Genomic DNA, 20,545 nt, shown 5'->3' on the forward strand with positions numbered 1-20,545 from the left:
GGATCAGATCTTTCAAGATTTCAAAAGCCACTACTAAATATGAAAGGAGTAAGTGAAAAATATGAAGGAAAAGGCATCCTTATCTTTGGCAAACAAGCCTGCCTGATCTGGCCTTTGTCCCCTCAACAAGCAAAGAGGACCCAGTCAGCTTAAGCCAGTCTACATTTGGGGTGGTAAGAATTTGACATTCACCTGGGAAAGACTGATTTTGCACTAGCATTTTTTTCTGAGCAGCGAGTCAGATGGCCCCTGTGCACTTGGCTTTGTCACCAGGGAGGTTCTGAGTGGCACTGGTGTCACCCGACACTCAGCTCCACCAAATGTGCAACTCATCACTCTCGCAAGTCACTTGCTGACCCCTATTAATGTGATGTAGCTGCCAACTAGAAGGACCTCCACTTACCTGTGCTAGAGCCTGGATACTAGTATTGATATCACCACTGGCTACCTGGGAGATGACAAAGTTGATGGTGGAAGCCGCGTTACTGTGCATATCATCAAAGTGTGGAGAGACAGAACGGATCCTGAGTGGAGAAATAATATTAAGGCTTAAAGGGTTGCAGCTTTAATAGTCACATGGGTATCTTTGAGGCGAAATGTTAAAAGTAATTTGTCAACCCCAGCCATTCCGGATTAAAAGCATCTCGGTTTTTTTACACAGAAAGCAGCTAATTGATTTGTTACAATTTCCTTGATAATGCACTGATACTATGGATCACTCAATGCCTTAACTGTTACACAATATAGCTACTTTACAGACAATAATCTCACTTCTCCTAGCATATTGTCCACAGAGCCATGTCTGGCTCTCTTTCAACAAGGGCTGCGTGTATTTGCCAAAGTAAATCACAAAACCTTGTATCAACATTTTATCTTCATAAATCTTGGAATTTTCATCATGTATTCTGATTCCAAGACTCAAACTTTCAAAGAATTTGAACTTTTCACAGCAAGGACAAAAAGAACAGGAGATTGTACCATCCACAAAAAGCTTTAAGATGCCGTACCCCCTTCCCCAACCCTCAATCTTTACCTTAGCTATCAAAAAAGAAAAAATATGCCATCTCTTCTCAATGAGAACCATACCAATCTCAGGATGCCCAGTGTAAAGTTCCATACTTGCTCAATGTCATATTTAATGCACACCACTCTCAACATACTGCAGGTAAAATTAAGTTAGTAGTGAAGGGAGAAAAAGACATTGTGCACATGGAGATACAAAAATATTCAGGGGAAGGGGGATGATGTTTAAAAGAGTAAGCCACTATATGAAGTTCAGCAATTCTGAATGCCTTCCCAGTTTGAGGCTTAGGACTGAACGTTCCCATATTTTAAACTCTCTCCCCTGAAATCAAAGCTGCTAGAAACTTGGTTGTATTTTATAAGAAATAGCTGCTTCATATAGGAGATAGATATACCTAACACATATATATACAGGCCCACCCCCACCCCAAGCTATCCCATTAGTAGCCCTCCATCTGTACTCACTTGGGTTCAGGGATCAAGACTGGTTCAAATATATCATCCAGTTTGTGCTGGACAAGTGCTGGCATTTCACATCGTACTGTGCCATTATCATTTTCTATCTCATCTAAATCCAGCTGGAACTCCCGTGGAACTGCATGTGCTGTCTCTGAGTGGCCACTCATGTTACGGGCTTGGCTACAGAAACCAAAAAAGCATTTTTAAAATATTATTATCAGGGTTCCACCAACCTACTAACCAGATCACCAGTGGCGACTGCCCCTCGCTCTGTCCCATACACCCAGCACAAAATTATCTTTCCAAGTTCTGGAGAAGAGTGATTTCTCTCCCTTCTTTCTGGGATTTTGTAGAAGGCTCAAATCAATACTAAGTCAAAGAAACCACCCATCCCTTCCCCAAGTTCTTTGCAGTTCACGGTGAACTCAGGAGAGGAAAGGAGTTTCTCCTCCTCTCTTAACTTTTGCAGGATTTGGGGGAGAGGTCCACAATGACCGCAAAAAAATAGTTGGCTATTAAGCCAAGCTAACTTTTGTGAACCCCTAGTTATTATGGCTGAATGCAACAATCCAAACATGAACACATGAGCATCCACTGGTGGTCTCTAAGCTCTCATATCAACTTAACTAAGGAATTCTATTCAGCCCCATTAGCAATTACGCTAGATGTTGGTAATGCACAACTTCTAGCAAGTTCGCTTAAGTGCTGCTGGCTTCTCCCACAACAACTACAGGCCTCGCAGCAGCAGCAAAGACACACAGTAGTACATCATGGTAAGCTGATGTGTGACAGTGAAATAGTATTGACGAGTTCATTATTCAAATCATTCCTTATAGGGAAAAGACATCACAGTAAATATATCCTATCAATCATCTCACAGTGAGTTTCATACCCTCCAAGTTCTACTCCCCATTATGCCTATTTTGCTAGCACCTGCCTGCACATGGCATTAGGAACAAGAAGCATTCTGTTTCCAGAAAGGGTTTCAAGCATAAATTTGCATCATAGTTTCACTATACAAGCATCTGAAGTAATCGAGGCTGTTCAGTAGCGTAACAACCAAGTATCCCAAATATCTTATCAGCTACTCAGCACTCGGATGGTTTAAGCAATTCAGTTTTACAACATATCAGCTAATACTAGTCAGATTCCTGAACATTTCAATGTTTAACTATTTTAGTAATAGTTAAGCCCTGACATATCCAGGAAACTAGGGTCAGCCAGATCTAAGTGAGTTAGGTTACTAACCATCCATACACCACTTTCAATTCAAGAGGAGTTCTATACAGCCTTGATGTGATTCTTCATAATACCCCCAAGAGGCAAGCAACTATTACTGGTATTATTTTAAAAACAGAATTGCACCCAAGAGATCACAATTTGCCTGACACCACACAATGAATTTTACAGCAGAGATGGAACTTGAAGCCAGGATTCCCAGACAGCACACTTATTATGTATTGTTGCATTGAAATCAGTGGGACATATTCTCAAGTATGTTAGGATTAGGGCATAGGAAAATTAAGACAAAGCTATAAGAGCCTTGCTACTAAGGACTTAGTGGTCAGTACTTACATCCTATAAGTGCGATACATAATTCTGTCCATGGAGAAGCAGTGAAAAAAGGCACAACACCATTTAGAAAGCATTCAAGACATGACAAAACAAATGAAGTAAGGTTCAAACATTTCACTTTGCAGTATTTTTGCAGTTTGTGACACATGTAGACATTGATGATTAAATCAAAAGACAAACACAAGGCAACAAACAGCAAGGTATGTTTTTAGCACAGACTATGAAAATGTCAGGCAAACATCGCATTTTGCCACCTTACATACTTGAGTTTGGAAGACATGTCTTCAGCTGGTCCTTTCCGCAGCATGTTAGCATTCACACTGGCACTCTGAACTCGCAGTGGTTTCTCCTCCACCTGCTTCCCTAAAGTGGCATTTGGCCTCTTAGCAGACCGCTTTATTCGCTCCTCCAACATGCTCATGTCTTTTTCAGAAAGCTGTAGAAGAGCATCAACTTTTCAGTGTCATGACAGGTTTTGATGCCAAAGCTCTGGTGTTCCTGGGAAGTACTAGATTTACAATGCAGCTCACCCTAAGCCTGGTTTCTGTACTTAGCAGTTATTCCTATTGCAGTATTTAGATTTTGTTTAGTTATAAAGTATACCAAGACAAATTAAACATGAAAGAGCAACAGGCAGTCTGGTATTTAATTAAAAGAAATGTCAACACCATCCTCTACAGTGTTATGAAGGATGCACAGTCCAGTTTGGAAAACAGGTGAAAGGAGTTTGGAAAGGCAGCAATTTTGTAGAACTATTTTGATTCCAAAGAAAACTTGCCTGCTTACTGAAGCATTATATAGTTTGAGCCAATGGAACAGGAATGTCTGCCAACACATTCTGTAGAACGTTTCTACAGCTTAAATTTTAGAAAAAACATGCTTACTGGGATTTATCTCCTTTGCCTACTTTCCTTGTTTTTTTTTTAAAAAAAGACCTGAAAATCATCTTTTTGCCATATTTTGAGACGAACCTTCTATCAGATTAAGCACGCAAAAGCCAGGCCGTATAATTTTGTGAAGTGTCTAATTGCGGGCAACATGTAAATGACAATCTAATTATTTATTTATTTATTGTATTTATATACCGCCCCATAGCCGAAGCTTTCTGGGCGGTTTACAGTACCTAAAAACACATATACAAATTTAAAACACATCTTTTAAAAACAATTTCAACAATTAAAACTATTTAAAAACACATGCTAAAATGCCTGGGAGAAAAGGAAAGTCTTGACCTGGTGCCGAAAAGATTAACAGTGATGGCGCCAGGCGCACCTCGTCAGGGGAATCATTCCATAATTTGGGGGCCACCACTGAGAAGGCCCTCTCCCTTGTTGCCACCCTCCGAGCTTCCCTCGGAGTAGGCACCCGGAGGAGGGCCTTAGACGTTGAGCATAGTGTACGGGTTGGTTCGTATCGGGAAAGGCGATCCATCAGGTATTGTGGTCCCAAGATGTGTAAGGCTTTATAGGTTAAAACCAGCACCTTGAATCGAGCTAGGAAACATACAGGAAATTAAGCACTCAAGTTACAAGCTTTCCATAAGGAATAGCTCTTTTAGTAATAAAATATAGTATTGTCAATTCCCAATTGACAATGTGATCTACATGACAAAGGGTGGCAACAAATAGTAAAGCATTTTACCACAAGTTAACTTCTTAAAAGCTTAACATTTGGGAAGGGCATCAAAGTTCAGAATCAGTGGTAACCACAGTTTCCTGAATGCCCAAGAAGAGATACTTCAAGCTACCCTGTCCAAACGAACTGAGTGCAATATTTCACACTGCATCAGCTTCAGTTCCTTTCAACTGCCCAGGTAAGACTTCACTCTGCTCTAGTAATGTTTTCAAGTACTTCTCAATTAGCTAACTACATTTAGGATCCAGGTGAATTTGTCCACTAATGTGGCAAGCCTTGCTGGATTTCTATTATGCTTTCAGGTTTATCAGAGTGAGAGATACTACTGATGGCCACTACGTTGATCTGTAATTATGCCCTTTGTTCAAATCCGTCACCAGATACTTGTGAATGTTAAGTCTCTAAAGATTCATTGCTCACATCGCCACAAAATGAACTTTCAAGAAACTATTATATGTCTTATAAAGCAGAATACTTTGATAACCAATACATGATAGACAATCTAAGAATCCTGGAACTGTCTTTCTAATCTCCAAATAGGAGGTCTTGTCAGGGTTAGCTGACTAAGACCTCGAAACCAAGATCCTCTCTCATTGGTACGAAAATGCCTGCGGAGTTGGATTGTATTAGAGAAGTCAGACATTCAAAGCAATCCCCTTCAATGCCCTCATATCATCCTAATTAGGGATGGAAAAGGCAGTAATGGACTAAAGAGAACCAAAGACTGAAGGTAATCACTTCCCCTGGACACTGACATCTTCCTTCAGTTAACTGTACACAACTGCCCCCGCCCACCCAATCTGCCAGGTGGCATCTCAGATGAAACCATGAAGTGGTTGTTGCAGGTACTTTTCAAGAGGATCTGGGACCAATTTTAATGTATCTTTTCCTGCATATATAACTATGCTACAAAACCATGGGGCTAAATTGAACTTAATACCATTGTCCTCCAAATTCCTTGGCCAGTTTTGAAACCAACCTACTTTCTTTGCATAGTACAATTAGGGCATTCAGGGTGCTTCCATTACTCCCAAAACACCTCTCAATTCAGAAGTGAATCACAGAAAACATTGAGTGCTATTTTTAGCATATGTATCTGCCTTCTCCTCTGACTGATACGACTTCCTTCAATGCCTTCCTGCCCTGGTACTCTTAACGTTTTTTGAACCAAAAGGCTCAAAGCAAATGGAGAAGCCAAACTACTCTTGCATATGTTACTGCTATTTATAAAAACACATCCCTTACAAAAAAGACAGCATTTATTCCTGCAGTACTTTGTAATTCATAGCCATTCCAGAGTTTGGAATTAACAATTAAAAATAAACCTAAACTGCAATATATTAGTTCTTGACATTCAAACACAGTTCTCAGCATTAACCTTAACTGCCCAGAGAAGCTTGGCTATGGCTCTTCATTCATTCCATCATCTGAGTGACCCACTAAACATTCAAGATTTTAGTATTGCCTTACTTACATTTCCAATCAGTTTGAACACTTGATCCCCATGCACATTGTAAACTGTTACAATGGTGTTGAGTGCAGCATTTCTGACAGTGTTGTCCCTGTCACCAATATGAATTGCCATTTCCTTCAAGGCTTTCCCTGGAGTTGGCTGACACACATTCATGCCATATGATTCAACTAGACAACCCAGTTCTTCCAAGCATTCTAAGGAAAACACAGAAACAGACATCCATGAAAACAAAAGGCTATCCCCATTAGGTGCACAAAAATATGCAGTGTACAACACTTGCCCATGCTTTTGTAGACCCAAAATTCAATTTATGATGAATAAAAATAGGATCCTTTATAGTAATTTGTGTACCCCATGCGTTTAAGGGGAAAAAAAGTTGTATCCAGCTAAGTTGTACTCAGAGTAGACCCACTGAAACAAACAGTCCTTAAGTTAGTTATGTCCAGGGGTCTACTCTGTATATGACTAATTCTTGATACAACCCTCTCTTCAGAAAGGTTGAGTAACCCCAAACTAAGTTGTTAAGGGGAGTGTTTTTAAGATAACAATCATTTACACCATACTGAGATCCTTGGGAGAAGGGAGGGATATAAATGCAATGAACAAGTAAACTGAAAGGCCCTTCCTTTCCCATGCCAGACTCAAATCTTTATTTTGAAACTGACAACATTGGACATGTCGGCAATGCCAAGTACACAATACTCCTTTGATGCGGCAGGCTAGTGGCCAAGGGCAAATCTACACAGCAACACTGCACATGCCTGGTTTGCTGTTGTCCCTAGAAAAACCAGTTACTGCATCCCACTCCAGAATCTTGCAACTAAAGGGTAAGTAAGTGGGCCATACAGATTGCCTGACTGCTGTGATCTCACAATCTCTCATCACCTGTATACATAGAAAACAACACTATACAAGACTCTCAGTCACCAAGATAAACATTGGATGACAGCATTAGTCTCATGACATGAGCTGAGGCATGGTTGCTAGTTCAGATTATTCTGTAGTTCTCTCAAACATATTCAATTTTTGTGGCCTGAATACAGATAATGATTTTTAAAATCCTGCTACAAGTGAAAATCAGCTTACCAATATCAGGATATCCTGGCATCGTCAGGTATTGCTGGGAGATGCCCCTGCCTAAAATCTTGGAGAGCTGCTGCCAGTCAGCGTAGAACAGGGATAAGCAATGTGGTGCCCTCTGGATGTCACTGGTCTACATCTCCCCTCAGTCCCAGCCAGAGTTGCCAATGATCACGGGAGTTTTAGTCACACATACGGAAGACAACACATTGGCTAATCCAAGTGGAGGCAATACTGAGTTAGATGAACAAATGGACTGACCGGGTAGAAGGCAGCTTCCTATGATCTAATGATGAAAGAGATTCTAGTCCACAAAAGGTTAAGCCAGAATTTTTTTAGCGTACAGGTGTCACAAGCCTTTGTTTTTGTACATGTAAGCCTATCCTGATATGTACTACACTTTAGCAATCAGTGTGTTGTGTTAAAGCATCTCACCTGCCCGCTGTTTTGAGTTCTTTGACTTTGTCCCCTCCATAATAAAAGTAAACATCTTGCTGGCTGGGTAGACAAGGCACATTCTATTTAAAATGGTACGGACATCTCTGCGGATTACATCTTTTGGTTCCCCAACCTGGAAGGTGAAAGAGGAAATATTTGCAGATTTACAGAATCAGGAAGAAACCATCAGCATGCTTAGCCTGAAGGGAAATTGCTCCTAGTCCAGCTCCGGGCCAATCTTTCTTACAAACAATGTGCCTTGCCTTCTACTGGATGGGAAACAAGAGCACCCCAGGGGTCTGGACCACTGAATAGCAGCAAGCAGAGAGAAAAATTAATACTACACATTAGTGGAAAATGCTATTCTAGTATGAGTTGCTGCAACCAATTGCTCTGACAGGCAGAGCTTATGCAAATTAGAATCCTTGCTCCTGTTGGCTAGAAGGGTAACTGTCTTCCAGTTCTGGTCCTGCTTGTTCCAGAGCTTAGAGGGACCCCTGCTCGGTGTATTGTGTGTGTGACGGCTCAAAGCTTTTCCTCCCCAGCTGCACTTCGAAGCCTTATCTTAAGCAACTATTCACACCTTTGCCAGATCTGGATACCTTCAGGATAAGATAGGGGATGAAGGAGGTGGCCTCATTTTCAGTAAGATGGTACTCTTCTTGGTTCAACATGGCAAAAAGCAGCTTGAGGTACTCCAGGACCTTCATCAGGACACTTGTGTTGGTGTCAAAGAATCTCAGAGTGAGCCACTTCAGGATTAGATCCAGACAGCCGATAACTCCATCCCTTTCACTCTCCAAGTGCTTGAGAGAAAGTAGACTGCAATGTCAAATTCTGACAAAAAGGCAGTATTTACAAGAAAATATAGGAAAGAGTCATATGATTAACCAAATGATTACCAGGTAGGCTTCCTGGAATCAGAAGCTCTAAACATGGCTGTCTCATGCATGCATAATAGCTCCTTGCATTAGCTCTCATAATTAACCACATTGCAAACACCTGTTGCACAAGGCCTAGATGAGAAAACTGGGAAGCTGATACTAATTGCACTGTCCTTATGAGAGTATTATGTAGGGCTCTACATTTAATAGGGCGTTTCCAAAACTAGTGTGCTCATTTATACTTTCACCACCGGCATTGCTGCTATAATCCTTCACCTACAATCATAAAACCATTCTTCTCACCTCAACCATTACAGCGAGAGCTTTGTTGTGGTGTTGAAAATCTGAATGGAACATCTCGTCTTGTAACCACTTGGCAACACAGCTAGACATCTGAGTCTTCAGCTGCTCAATGTATTCATCACGAGGAGTAGTAAAGTTCCATTTCAAAACCTGTGGGGGGAAAATAACACTGCACTCAAGAGAAAATGTGAAAATCAGAATCTTCAATTCCTAAGGCTCAAGAATTCATCTCAAGGCTAGAGTTCATATGTCCATGGGAAAAGAAGACTGCTCATTTTTTTAAAAAAAATCTGTAACGATTTACTTGTTTGTCAACATTTCATTTTGTTATACTGTTTCGGTTCAAAAAACCCTTTAGGATGCACATCTTAATGTGGTGAGGGTTAGGGGTTGAGTGTGTTGAAAAGGCAAACAGCAATGCCGTCAGGAGTCTAGACCAAGAGGCTAAACACCTAGCAGGGGCACCCAAGGTGGAATGGTCAAAGTTGAGACACCAGACTAAGATGCATCCAAACTCAAAGGAAGGCAATGGTAAACCACCTCTGAATATCTCTTGCCACAAAAACCCTATGAACAGAGTATCCAAAATACAACATGAGATAGTGCTGGAAGATGAGAAGAACTAGCAATTGTGGGGAAATAGGGCTTACGAGACAGAAACAAAGCAGGAGAAAGACTTACGGAATTCTGTAAAGCCAATAATTTGTTTCTTGCAAACACATTTTTTGAGCAACCGACTGTACACATGGACATCACCAGATATACAGGAATCAAATTGATTATATAATTGGTAGCAGAAGACAGAGCAGTACTTTCTGCAAAACCAAGACCAGGAGCACACTGCGGTACAGATCATGAACTGATAATATCGAAAATCAGAGTAAAGCTAAAGAAGAACTACAAAGCAATCATAATGCCAAAATATAATTTAAATGACATCCCAGAAGAATATAAACATCAAATAAGGAACAGATTTGAGGCATTAAATTTAGTTGACAGAGAACCAGAAGAATTATGGGCTGAAGTCAGAGACATTATCAGGAAAGAATGCAAAAAGACAATACCTCTAGTTAAAGAGAGAGAAATCTCAATGGATGACTGACAAAACTCTTAAAATGGTTAAAGAGAGAAGGAAAGCAAAAGCAAAAGGAGATAGAAACACTGCCAGAACCCTAAATGCAACAATACAGCGACTAATACGTAGGGACAAAGAGAGCTATTACAATAGTTACTGTATGAAATAGAAGAGGACAACAAAAAGGGAAGAACAAGAGCCCTATTCCACAAGATTAGAAAAATGAAAGGGAAATTTAAACAAAGAGTAGGGATGTTGCATAATCAACAGGGGAATACACTAACTGATCAAGATGAAATAAAAGATGGAAGCAATACACTGAAGAACTCTATAAAAGAGATGCCCGGATGACAGATTCATTCACGGAGGAACCGTATGATAAAGAACCAGAAAATTTAGAATGTGAGGTGAAAGCTGTTCTTAAAATACTTGGAAGAAACAAATCACCAGGAACAGTTGGCATACCAATAGAGTTGCTACAAGCTACTGAGACTGAATCTGTCCAAATTTTGACAAACGTTTGTCAAGAAATATGAAAAGTAAACAATGGCCCACAGACTGGAAGTGTTCACTATATATTCCAATTCCAAAGAAAGGGGATCCCCAGGAAATGCAGTAATTATCGAACTACTGCCTTAATATCCCATGCAAGTAATGCTCAAGATTCTACAACAAAGGCTCTTACCATATATGGAGCGAGAAATGCCAGACGTCCAAGCTGGATTTCGAAAGGGAAGAGGCACTAGAGATCATATCGCAAACATACGTTGGATAATGGAACGAACCAAGGAATTTCAGAAGAAAATCATCCTGTGCTTTATAGATTACAGCAAAGCCTTTGACTGTGTAGATCATGAAAAACTATGGAATGCTTTAAAAGAAATGGGGATACCACAGCATCTGATTCTCCTGATGCGCAACCTACACTCTGGACAAGAGGCTACTGCAAGGACAGAATATGAAGAAACCGATTGCTTCCCAATAGGAAAGGGTGTGAGACAGGGGTGTATTTTATCACCCTATTTGTTTAATCTATACACAGAACATATCATATGGAAAGCAGGATTGGACCAAGATGAAGGAGGTGTGAAAATTGGAGGGAGAAATATCAATAATTTAAGATAAGCAGACGATACGATATTACTAGCAAAAACCAGTAATGATTTGAAATGAACGCTGATGAAAGTTAAAGAGGAAAGCACAAAAGCAGGACTACAGCTGAATGTCAAAAAGACTAAAGTAATGACAACAGAAGAGTCATGTAACTTTAAAGTTGATAATGAGGCCATTCAACTTGTCAAGGATTATCAATACCTTGGCACAGTCATTAACCAAAATGGAGACAATAGTCAAGAAATCAGAAGAAGGCTAGGACTGGGGAGGGCCGTGAAAGAACTAGAAAAGGTCCTCAAATGCAAAGATGTATCACTAAACAGTAAAGTCAGGATCATACAGACCATGGTATTCCCGATCTCTATGTATGGATGTGAAAGTTGGACAGTGAAAAAAGCGGATAAGAGAAAAACCAACTCATTTGAAATGTGGCGTTGGAGGAAAGCTTTGCGCATACCATGGACTACGAAAAAGACAAATAATTGGGTGTTAGAACAAATTAAACCAGAACTATCACTAGAAGCTAAAATGATGAAACTGAGGTTATCATACTTTGGACACATAGTGAGAAGACAGGATTCACTAGAGAAGACCATAATGCTGGGAAAAACAAGGGAGTAGAAAAAGAGGAAGGCCAAACAAGAAATGGATTGATTCCATAAAGGAAGCCACAGACCTGAACTTACAAGATCTGAACAGGGTGGTTCGTGACAGATGCTCTTGGAGGTCGCTGATTCATAGGGTCGCCATAAGTCGTAATAGACTTGAAGGCACATAACAACAAAGGTTCAAAAATATGTAAATAGGACCCATCTTCTAACAATAAAGATCAGTGATTCCCAACATGGGCAGTAGCGCCCTCCTGGGGGGCGTTACAGCCTTTCAGGAGGCGTTGGCGTGACTACAAACTTTAGGGGGGGCGTTTGGGTTCATTAGGGGGGCATTGACATTTGGCGGTCTGATGCGACAGTTGAAGCATTTAAGTTTAATTTTATTTAATACACAAATCATTAATTTTAAACTGTTTTGTCCCCAGTTAAAAAGGTAAAGGTGTCCCCGCACTTATAGTGCGAGTCGTTTCCGACTCTTAGGGTGACGTCTTGTGATGTTTACTAGGCAGACTGTATATATGGGGTGGGATTGCCAGTTCCTTCCTCGGCCTTTCTTTACCCCCCAGCATATGCCAAGTACTCATTTTACCGACCACGGATGGATGGAAGGCTGAGTGGACCTCAACCCCTTTTACCGGAGATTCGACTTCCTCCTTCTGTTGGAATCGAACTCCGGCCATAAGCAGAGCTTCGGCTGCGTTACCGCCGCTTACCACTCTGCGCCACCGAGTTAGAATGTATTTAATAGTCTCAATTCATGGAAATAACACTATAAATAGTGTGTGCTCTTTAGTAAAGAAATTCTAAATAGCAGCCAGTGTCATATCAAGGAATGGGACACACTCGCTACCCGTTGTTTCTGTGATGTTTAAATGAACTTAATGAAATAATGCTGGTAAACTGAATGAGCTTACTGTTAAGTATATTAAGTATAATAGGAAGCATTGGCATATACTTAATCTGAGGGGGGCATTGGGCACAAAAAGATTTTGCGAAGGGGCGTTGGGTCGAAAAAGGTTGGGTGCTGATATAAATAATAAAAGGAATTCATGTTTGCAGACTGAAGTGGAAAATGTTTTGCTTGTCAAATACGTCTGTCTTCTCAAATAAATATGGATATATAAATTTTGATTTAAATGGATTAGGATGAACCTAAGCCAGTCACCTTGACCCATTTCATACAATGTTAATCCATAGTTTGGTGCTATGCAAACCAGCAGTATGCTCCAGGGCTCATGTGTTCTCCTCCCACCTTTGGCACAGCTGTGAGGATGAGATCAGAAGCATCTGCTTCCTATTTTAACAATCATTAAATCCACACTGCAGGAAACTCTAGTAAGTTTAAGAAAGCCAAGATCAAATCATGGTTTATGATCCTGTCCTGTTTCAACAAACCATAGTTTAATCAGAGTTGCCCCCAGTTCAGATATAATTATTTTTGATCAAGGAAGCAGCTGCTTCCGATCTCCTCCTGGTAGCCAAGCTACAGGAAGAACTGTGTGTGAGCTTGCTTGTTTATGAAGCCCTAAGTCAGGGTTTAGTGTTACACCCAGAACAGGCCACTGAGTTTAATGGGACTTGCTTCACAAGTATACTTGAGTTTGCAGCCTAAGGCCACCTACTGCACTTCATGTCTAAGCATGTTTATTAAAAATGTCATATCACCTTTGCTTGTTGCAAAGAATCTAAATACATCAAGACTTTTGGCCTTGCTCCCACTAAACTTTACATAAAAACTGAATTTCTTTGTTATATCTAGGTATAGATAAATGGTTAGAATACCAGATTTTCTAGACCATAATCAACAGAACAATAAGAATTCAGAGCAAGTGAATACTTATGAATTCTGTACAAATATTTGATGTTCACTGAATTCTGATTGACCCACATTATCAGCATTTCCTTTAGGGAGACAGCACTGAAATGTGACGCCTAAGATTAATGGCATTTAACTTGTAGTAGTTTCTATATCAGATATATAAATACTAATGTCTACAAAGAATGCATTCTTACAACCCTTGCCAAGCATCATTATGGAGACACTCAGAGAGTATTATATCAAAGTAAGCTTGAACTCAGAATTCCAGCATAGCCCAAGAAATCAGGGTTGTAAGTTTCTCTCACCTTTAATCCTTTTTCATCTTTCATCCTTTGCTCTTTCCCATTTGGCACTAAGATAAAAACTGGACCAGATCTGTCGTCATCTTCCTTCAAGTTGGACTTGCTTGGTACTTTTTTCCCCTGTATACCCTAAAAAAACAAAACACTGAGCACACTTTTCCAAAACCATGTGCCCATCTCCTAGGCTGCAACCCTACACACTTACCTGGGAGTAAACTCCACTGAACACAGTTGTACTGAGTAGCTATGTATAGGACTGTACTCTTAGTAGGTTTTACTCAGAACAAATACTATCCCACTAACATGCAGAGGAAAGAGATTGCCCACACATAAGCTGTGTTAGAATGTGCACTGAAGCCCTCAGGTGTATATCTTAGTATTATAAAGAGAAAGCCCATCACAGTGCACAACAGTTTTGAGTGTAGCAAGATTTCCCTCAAGGTCAGTGCACTTGTCACAGGTGATACCCACTTATTACCTGTTTGACAGGCCTGTTCTTTGTCAGATTGCTATTGCCTTTCGTGAGGCTTGTATTAGCATCAGAATGCTGAAACAAGTCATAAAATGCTCAGTGATTAATAGCAGGCTCCAAATCATACCATTAAATCCTGAACCTCAGAACTATTGTGTATGCCACATAAACATTATTTTTAGTCATTAGCACCACATAAAGGAGAATATGGACCATTCTTTGTGATATGCGAACCCCCTGTACCTGTTTACAAATATCATGTAAGAAATACTAAGCATCTAAGATGGCAATTAGAGTTAGAAAAAAAGACCTATTTATGTGCAAGTCCAATTGCCTCCCTGGCTGCCATCCACCTGAAAATCCTCCCATGGCAACTAGGCTTAGGAAAAAAGGTTCCCTAAGTGTTGCAGGGGATTTTTTTTTTTTTTTTTGCAGGATGGGAAGTGGGGAGGAAGAGGAAAGAGAGAGAGATTGTGGCAACAGAGACAGGGAGTCCACCATTAGCTCTGGCCATGCTCATCACTAACACCAGCCCTGCTCACCGTCCATTATGCATCTCCTGAGAGGCTTTAATTAAGGCTCTCAGCATATAAAAAAAGGTTCCTTACCCTGATCTAAGAGTACTGTCTTAGAGTAGCGTGAACATAAATGAAAATACATAGCTGCCTAATACAGCCATAGAATCATAGTAGAGTTGGAAGGGGCCTATAAGGCAATCAAGTCAATGCTCAATGCAGGAATCCAAATCAGACTGGTCAGATTGGTCCATTTAGTCCACCAACATCTACTCTACCCAGCTACCCAAGGTCCACCCTCCCTCATATACCCAGTCGATCACTGCGTTCTGCAGGTGAGGGCCTCCTGCAGATAACATCTTATCATGAGGTCCTCTCCACACAACATAGGAAGCGGACCTTTAGTGTTGTGGCACCTACCCTTTGGAATTCTCTCCTCTTAATTATTAGACAGGTGCCATCTCTGTTATCTTTCTGGCACCTGCTGAAGACCTTCCCCTTTCAACAAGCCTTCCAAGTAGAGCCCTTATCCCAGTCTGTGTTGGGTTTGCTTTTTAAGATTTTTAAAGTTTTTAAAAAATGTTTTTAAGGTGTTTTGTTAATAAAGTGTTTTAAGATTATTTAGAGTTTTATACCTTGTCTGCCTCTCCCTAGGCTCCTTCTAGGAGGAAGGGTGGGACAGAAATTTAATAAACAGCAACAAAAAGAAACAACCTGGAAGTGTGTGATGTTCTACAGACAGAACATTCTTTCTGCCACAAAGCTCTATATAATTTCACAAGATTTCTATATTGCTTAATCATCAAACACTCTAAGCCAGGGATGGGGAACCTCTGGCCCATGGGCCAATCATAGGCCACACTGGACCCTCAGCAAGCTATGAGGCCATTTCCCACAAACTACACCCATCTGACTACTAGCTGATGTCAGTCATCACACCAGCTGATGGGCAGGAGGGCAGGGCTCAGTTCTGCCTTGGGGCTAAATCTTGCTCAGTTTGACTGCACATATCTGTTTCCTATTGGAAACAGGCACACATAGCTAAGGCAAGCAGAACGAAAGGTGCCTATTGTGACCACTGGCAGAGTGTGGGAGAAGGCCCGTTTGCAAAACACTCCTTTCTTGCTCCCCTCCCTGTTACTTGATGGGGAGAAGAGAAAGAAAGGTGCCTTTTGCGAGCATCATAACAGCATGGGATCCACTGTCTGTGCTCCTTTCTTCCTCCCCTCCCCATCACTTTTGCAATCCTTGCACAAGTGATTTTGAAAGGTGGGCAGGGCAACTGGGCTGTCCCATCCATCTGTCAAAGGTGACATGCAAGGAGGGACCAGCTGATCTGGTCCCCAGAGCGTGCTCTAAGCAGTTTACATTAAATATGAAATGCACAAGAACCAATTAAACTGGATGTCCACACAGTGCCCAGATGTATCTGAATACATATTATATCCTTACTTTGGGGAAAAGGGTGAGATAAAAGTCTAATAAGTAAGTGAAAAACACACACACAAAACCATAGTATTTGACTTCTCTTTCTCTTCTTACATGGTCTAGAATCAAAGCCTTCTCCACACATTGAGGAAAGAGTCATTTACCTACCAGAGACGCTGTCAACCATTTGAAACAACTTCACATGTCATGATGAATTGGTATTATACAAGGTAAAGAATGATGTGCTACATACTGTTGTTTTGTTGTACTTGTAATCATAACATTTAGTAGAATTCACCCACACTGCTATCTAGAATACTCCTTTGAGTGAAGGAGGTATGAAGGGACATTACAAATTATAGCATAGTGAAAGATATGATCATTTACAATTGGGTATTTTCAAAATCCTGGTATTAACTTTTTACAGGTCTAAATTAGAGGTGGCTAATCTGTAGCCATCCAGATGTTGTTGGATTCCAGCTCTCATAAGCCACAGTCAGCGCGGCTAATGATAGGGATTATCGAACCTACAGTACAACACTGTCTGGAGGGCCACATGTTAGCAACCCCTACAGTAAATAATTGGGGACCTGAGTATGGAACCAAAGGACCACCTGCACCCCTACCACTCTACATCTGAGGTCCTGATTGTGTGCCGGTTGGTGAAATCCATTAGGACACACGACAGGGCTTTCTTGATGAGGGATCTGCAGGTTAACATTCGCTTGGGCCCTAAAGGTTTTAAGGCTTTTATTATTAATGGCTTTTTAAAAAGAGAGCTGATCTAATTTTAAAATTTTAAGAGAGAGTTTAATTTTAAAAGAGAGTTCATCTAATTCAGTTCCACTCATGCATCTATTTTTCTGTATCCAGTTCAACACTGCATGGTTTGCCTGATATTCTCTTGCTTTTATTTCTCTCTGTATATCTCTTTGTAAGGGTTCGGCTTGAAAAGTGATTAATGACTGGAATGGACAAACAAAACAAACTACCTAGACTTCAATCCTGTACAACACTTCTTTGTGCCGAAGAATTTACCTTGGCTTTGGGGGCTATTCCTCCTGCTTTGGCTTTTTTCACATCAGCCTTGGTCTCCACAGTGCTAGATGAAAAATCTTCACCAGAACCTTTGGGGCAAATGATACAAAACAATAAAGCTGGAATCAAACCTGCCATGCAGCAAGTTCCCCATACATAAAGAAGATTTCAGCTTGACCATCATGTCAAACTGTAAACTGCTTCTGAAAACAAGGTAACGTTCCAAAATGATTTGTAGTATTCTATTTATATTTATGAAATAATTGTATCTGGGCATTAAATTGGTTCTTGTTACAAAGAAAACAGTCACTTAGATAAAATATAATTTCTTATAATCTGTCCAGATCTTTTTGAAGCAGCAAAATGGACATCTTGAAGCTACGCCAAGAATCCAACTCATCACATATCTAAGATTGAATGAGTTTTTGGAATTGCCCCAACATTAATGGTTCTTATAAAAAAATACACCTTTCCTTTCATGTATATTAGGTACAAGTGAATGAATGAATCTTTATTTTTACCCCGCCCTTTTTCCAAAACTGGAACTCAGGGTGGCTTACAAATAAAAACTACACATAGGTAAAAAACATACAAAAATACACAATTAAAATAGAATTAAACTATTCATGACATTAAAACCATGAAACATACACTTAAGATACTAAGACAATTTAAAACATTAAGAATAGGACCATAGAACAATACAGCAGACCTTGACCTTATGAGGCCCTATCTTAAACATCTTCTAGTCCAAAAGCCTGTCGGAATAAAAAAGTCTTTGCCTGCCGACAGAAGGATAGCAAGGAAGAGGCCATTCGTGCTTCCCTAGGAAGAGAGTTCCAGAACCTGGGGGCAGCCACCGAGAAGTGAAATCAAATAGGCTTACTCTCTAGTATCCCAATAATAGGCAAAGAGCTTTTCTTGACAGTTGACCCTAATACTCCTCCTGGAAATGACACATATTTTTGAACAAGTCACCAGTAAGTCTTCCAGGCTTTTGTTCAGCTACTATGGGAAGGAACAGCATTTATGCTAGAATAACTGAAGCCTCTTCTACTTTAGCCAATATGAAACAAGTGTGGAAGTAGTTCAGATAGCTCTAATCTTATAAACAGGAGTCTTAAAATGACTGCCCCTTTGCCAGACATCATGACCATAAGATTTTGATTCCAGGCTTCCTTTCTGTAGACAGCTGACTTACTGTAGCAACCCAAGCTGCTTCAGTTGGATCCCTACCGTGTACAGTCCCCTACATTCTGCAGTGCCTCTATTCCTAGCTGTAGACATCTCGTTTATATACAGTTTAGAATGGAACCTCAATTTCTCTTAAAATATGAGGCTTGCTCAATGGGAAGTGGTGGAATGAAGAAATATTACCTGACACAACTTGAGATTTGGCTGGAGCGGCTCCTATTGCTCTGGAAGATGCCTTGGTAGGTGGAGCAGGTTTGGCGGGCATATTGGCTTTGGCTTTTTCAAGCATGGTCAGTGCTTGGTCTTTAGAAGTTGGCTAGGGAGCAAAACAAAGAATATGAAGGCACCTATGGCACAGTCCACCTAATAAGCTAAATGGCTACATGCCTCCCATTTTGCAAGTTGCTACACAGAAAATAGATTTTTCAAGCAGACAGTCATATGGATGTCAATGTAAGGGAAAGAATATGGTGATCACATTCCGAGTACCAACTGTATTTTAAATGTATTTTATACAATATGCAAACATTGTTAATGTGCATATTTATAAGCTGCCTTATACAGAGTCAGACCAACTGTCCACCTAGCTCACTACTGGCTACACTGACTGCTCTCCAGGTTTTCAGGCAGGAATCTTTCCTTGTTCTACCTGGAGATACCAGGGATTGACCTAGAGACTTTTGCATGTAAAGCAGATGCTTTACCACTGAGTGATGTTTTCTCCACTAATTTCCCAAAATGTAACTCATGATATCAATTACACATACACATGTATACACACACATCAGTTGTACTCAAGCTTTTTGGCTACACTCTACAGAAAGTGTGTGTGTTTGCTGTACCTTCAGCTTGCCAGTGGCTTTGGCCATCTTCTCAAACCCCAGATGCATCATAAAGAATGGCAGAGCATCTTGTGCCTTCTTACGGACATCTCCATTTCGATCCTCAAGGCAAGAGTACAGGTGAGGCACACATAAAATCAAGTCTGATGGAACAGTACGGAGAGTGGGCAACTTATCAGCCAACCAACCTAGAAGCTGAAAGAAAAAGGAAGATCCCTTAAGTTCTGCAGAAAGTAATACATCTTGGAAATAAGCAGGGACTAAGTTGTATAGATATAAGTGAACCCATACTAAAAGTGCATCTAGTATAGCACCTGGCAGGTTACAAGAAAAGCTTGCAGAATCTATTTATATTAAAAAAAATTATGAATACCTACAATTGCTAAAGTAACCTTCCCCCCAAAAATGATTTGCATAATCAAGGTATTTTCTGCAGTCCCAAGATTTTCAGAAGGTTCCCACCATCTCATTTCATGCCCTAACAGAACATCTAACAAAGATAACCATCAAATGATCATATAGCTTATTTAGCTATGTTTCTACAGCCACAGAAACATCCTGCTCCCAAGTCTAGAAGATATGGCCCCGCTTTGCAAACTGCATGAGAAAGTGAAAGTAACTGCTAAAATAGGGAGGGGGAGGGTATTTCTGAGATAAGTCGATTCCATTATGAACATGATCTTGCCTGGCTTTCTCCTGTTTGCTTGAGGGGAACACAAGGAATTGTATCCAATGTTGCCACTGCACGAGCTGAACAGACTTCCACTCAGACAGCAGGACCTCCTCTTCCATTCCTTGTCCCCCCAGTGCACCCTCAAAATGTATTGGGGTGCACAGGCAAAGTCCTATTGTGCTAGTAAGACTCTGCTTGCATAGCATTTGATACAACCAAACGAACAGCTTTACCCAGGTTCTCAATGCAAATGATAACTGCAAAGCTCATTTACATGGTACAATCCTTACCTCTTGTCTTAAGAAAGGGTTCTCTTTCTTGAGTTCTTCAGACAGGTCCTCTCCTTCCAACCATTCTTTCATGCCTGTCTGTTCTATCCAGGCATTCACAGTTGCTAGTGAAGTTGTTCGGACGTTACTCTGAGAAAAGAGAAGGTATCTTTTTACCCATAGAACCCAGACTCTCTACTCTGCGTGCCCCACACAATTTAAAAAAGATCAGCATGCAGAAGCAAATTTCTACATGCATATCCTTTCCAGGTCAAGAACCAAGCATTGGCTGCACACTGAGTTGAGTTCAGGTGTCTGTCCAC

At 40.6% G+C, this 20,545-nt stretch overlaps 1 protein-coding gene and 1 non-coding gene across 6 annotated transcripts in view; both read right to left on the minus strand.

Annotated features, from left to right (window-relative positions):
- CKAP5 (cytoskeleton associated protein 5) overlaps window positions 1–20,545 on the minus strand; it is a 119,218-nt gene that overhangs the window by 31,673 nt on the left and 67,000 nt on the right. For 4 of the 5 annotated variants that reach the window (XM_061610911.1, XM_061610912.1, XM_061610913.1 and 1 more), the window contains exons 24-36: window positions 20,244–20,372; window positions 19,281–19,475; window positions 18,622–18,754; window positions 17,245–17,333; window positions 14,270–14,338; window positions 13,795–13,920; window positions 8,872–9,021; window positions 8,287–8,490; window positions 7,682–7,817; window positions 6,167–6,360; window positions 3,321–3,493; window positions 1,489–1,662; window positions 404–524 (exon numbers count right to left, since the gene is read on the minus strand). In XM_061610911.1, coding sequence (XP_061466895.1) covers window positions 404–524; window positions 1,489–1,662; window positions 3,321–3,493; window positions 6,167–6,360; window positions 7,682–7,817; window positions 8,287–8,490; window positions 8,872–9,021; window positions 13,795–13,920; window positions 14,270–14,338; window positions 17,245–17,333; window positions 18,622–18,754; window positions 19,281–19,475; window positions 20,244–20,372 — 1,893 coding nt within the window. The remainder of the gene's footprint in view (window positions 1–403; window positions 525–1,488; window positions 1,663–3,320; window positions 3,494–6,166; window positions 6,361–7,681; window positions 7,818–8,286; window positions 8,491–8,871; window positions 9,022–13,794; window positions 13,921–14,269; window positions 14,339–17,244; window positions 17,334–18,621; window positions 18,755–19,280; window positions 19,476–20,243; window positions 20,373–20,545) is intronic. The other variant, XM_061610914.1, reaches the window with a different exon arrangement.
- On the minus strand, window positions 233–343 carry LOC133378656 (small nucleolar RNA SNORD67). The gene has a single exon (XR_009761089.1). It is a non-coding gene; the product is annotated as a small nucleolar RNA SNORD67 (small nucleolar RNA).

This window comes from Rhineura floridana, chromosome 2 (genome assembly GCF_030035675.1).
Source record: "Rhineura floridana isolate rRhiFlo1 chromosome 2, rRhiFlo1.hap2, whole genome shotgun sequence".
In the NCBI taxonomy this organism is placed as follows: Eukaryota; Metazoa; Chordata; class Lepidosauria; order Squamata; family Rhineuridae; genus Rhineura; species Rhineura floridana.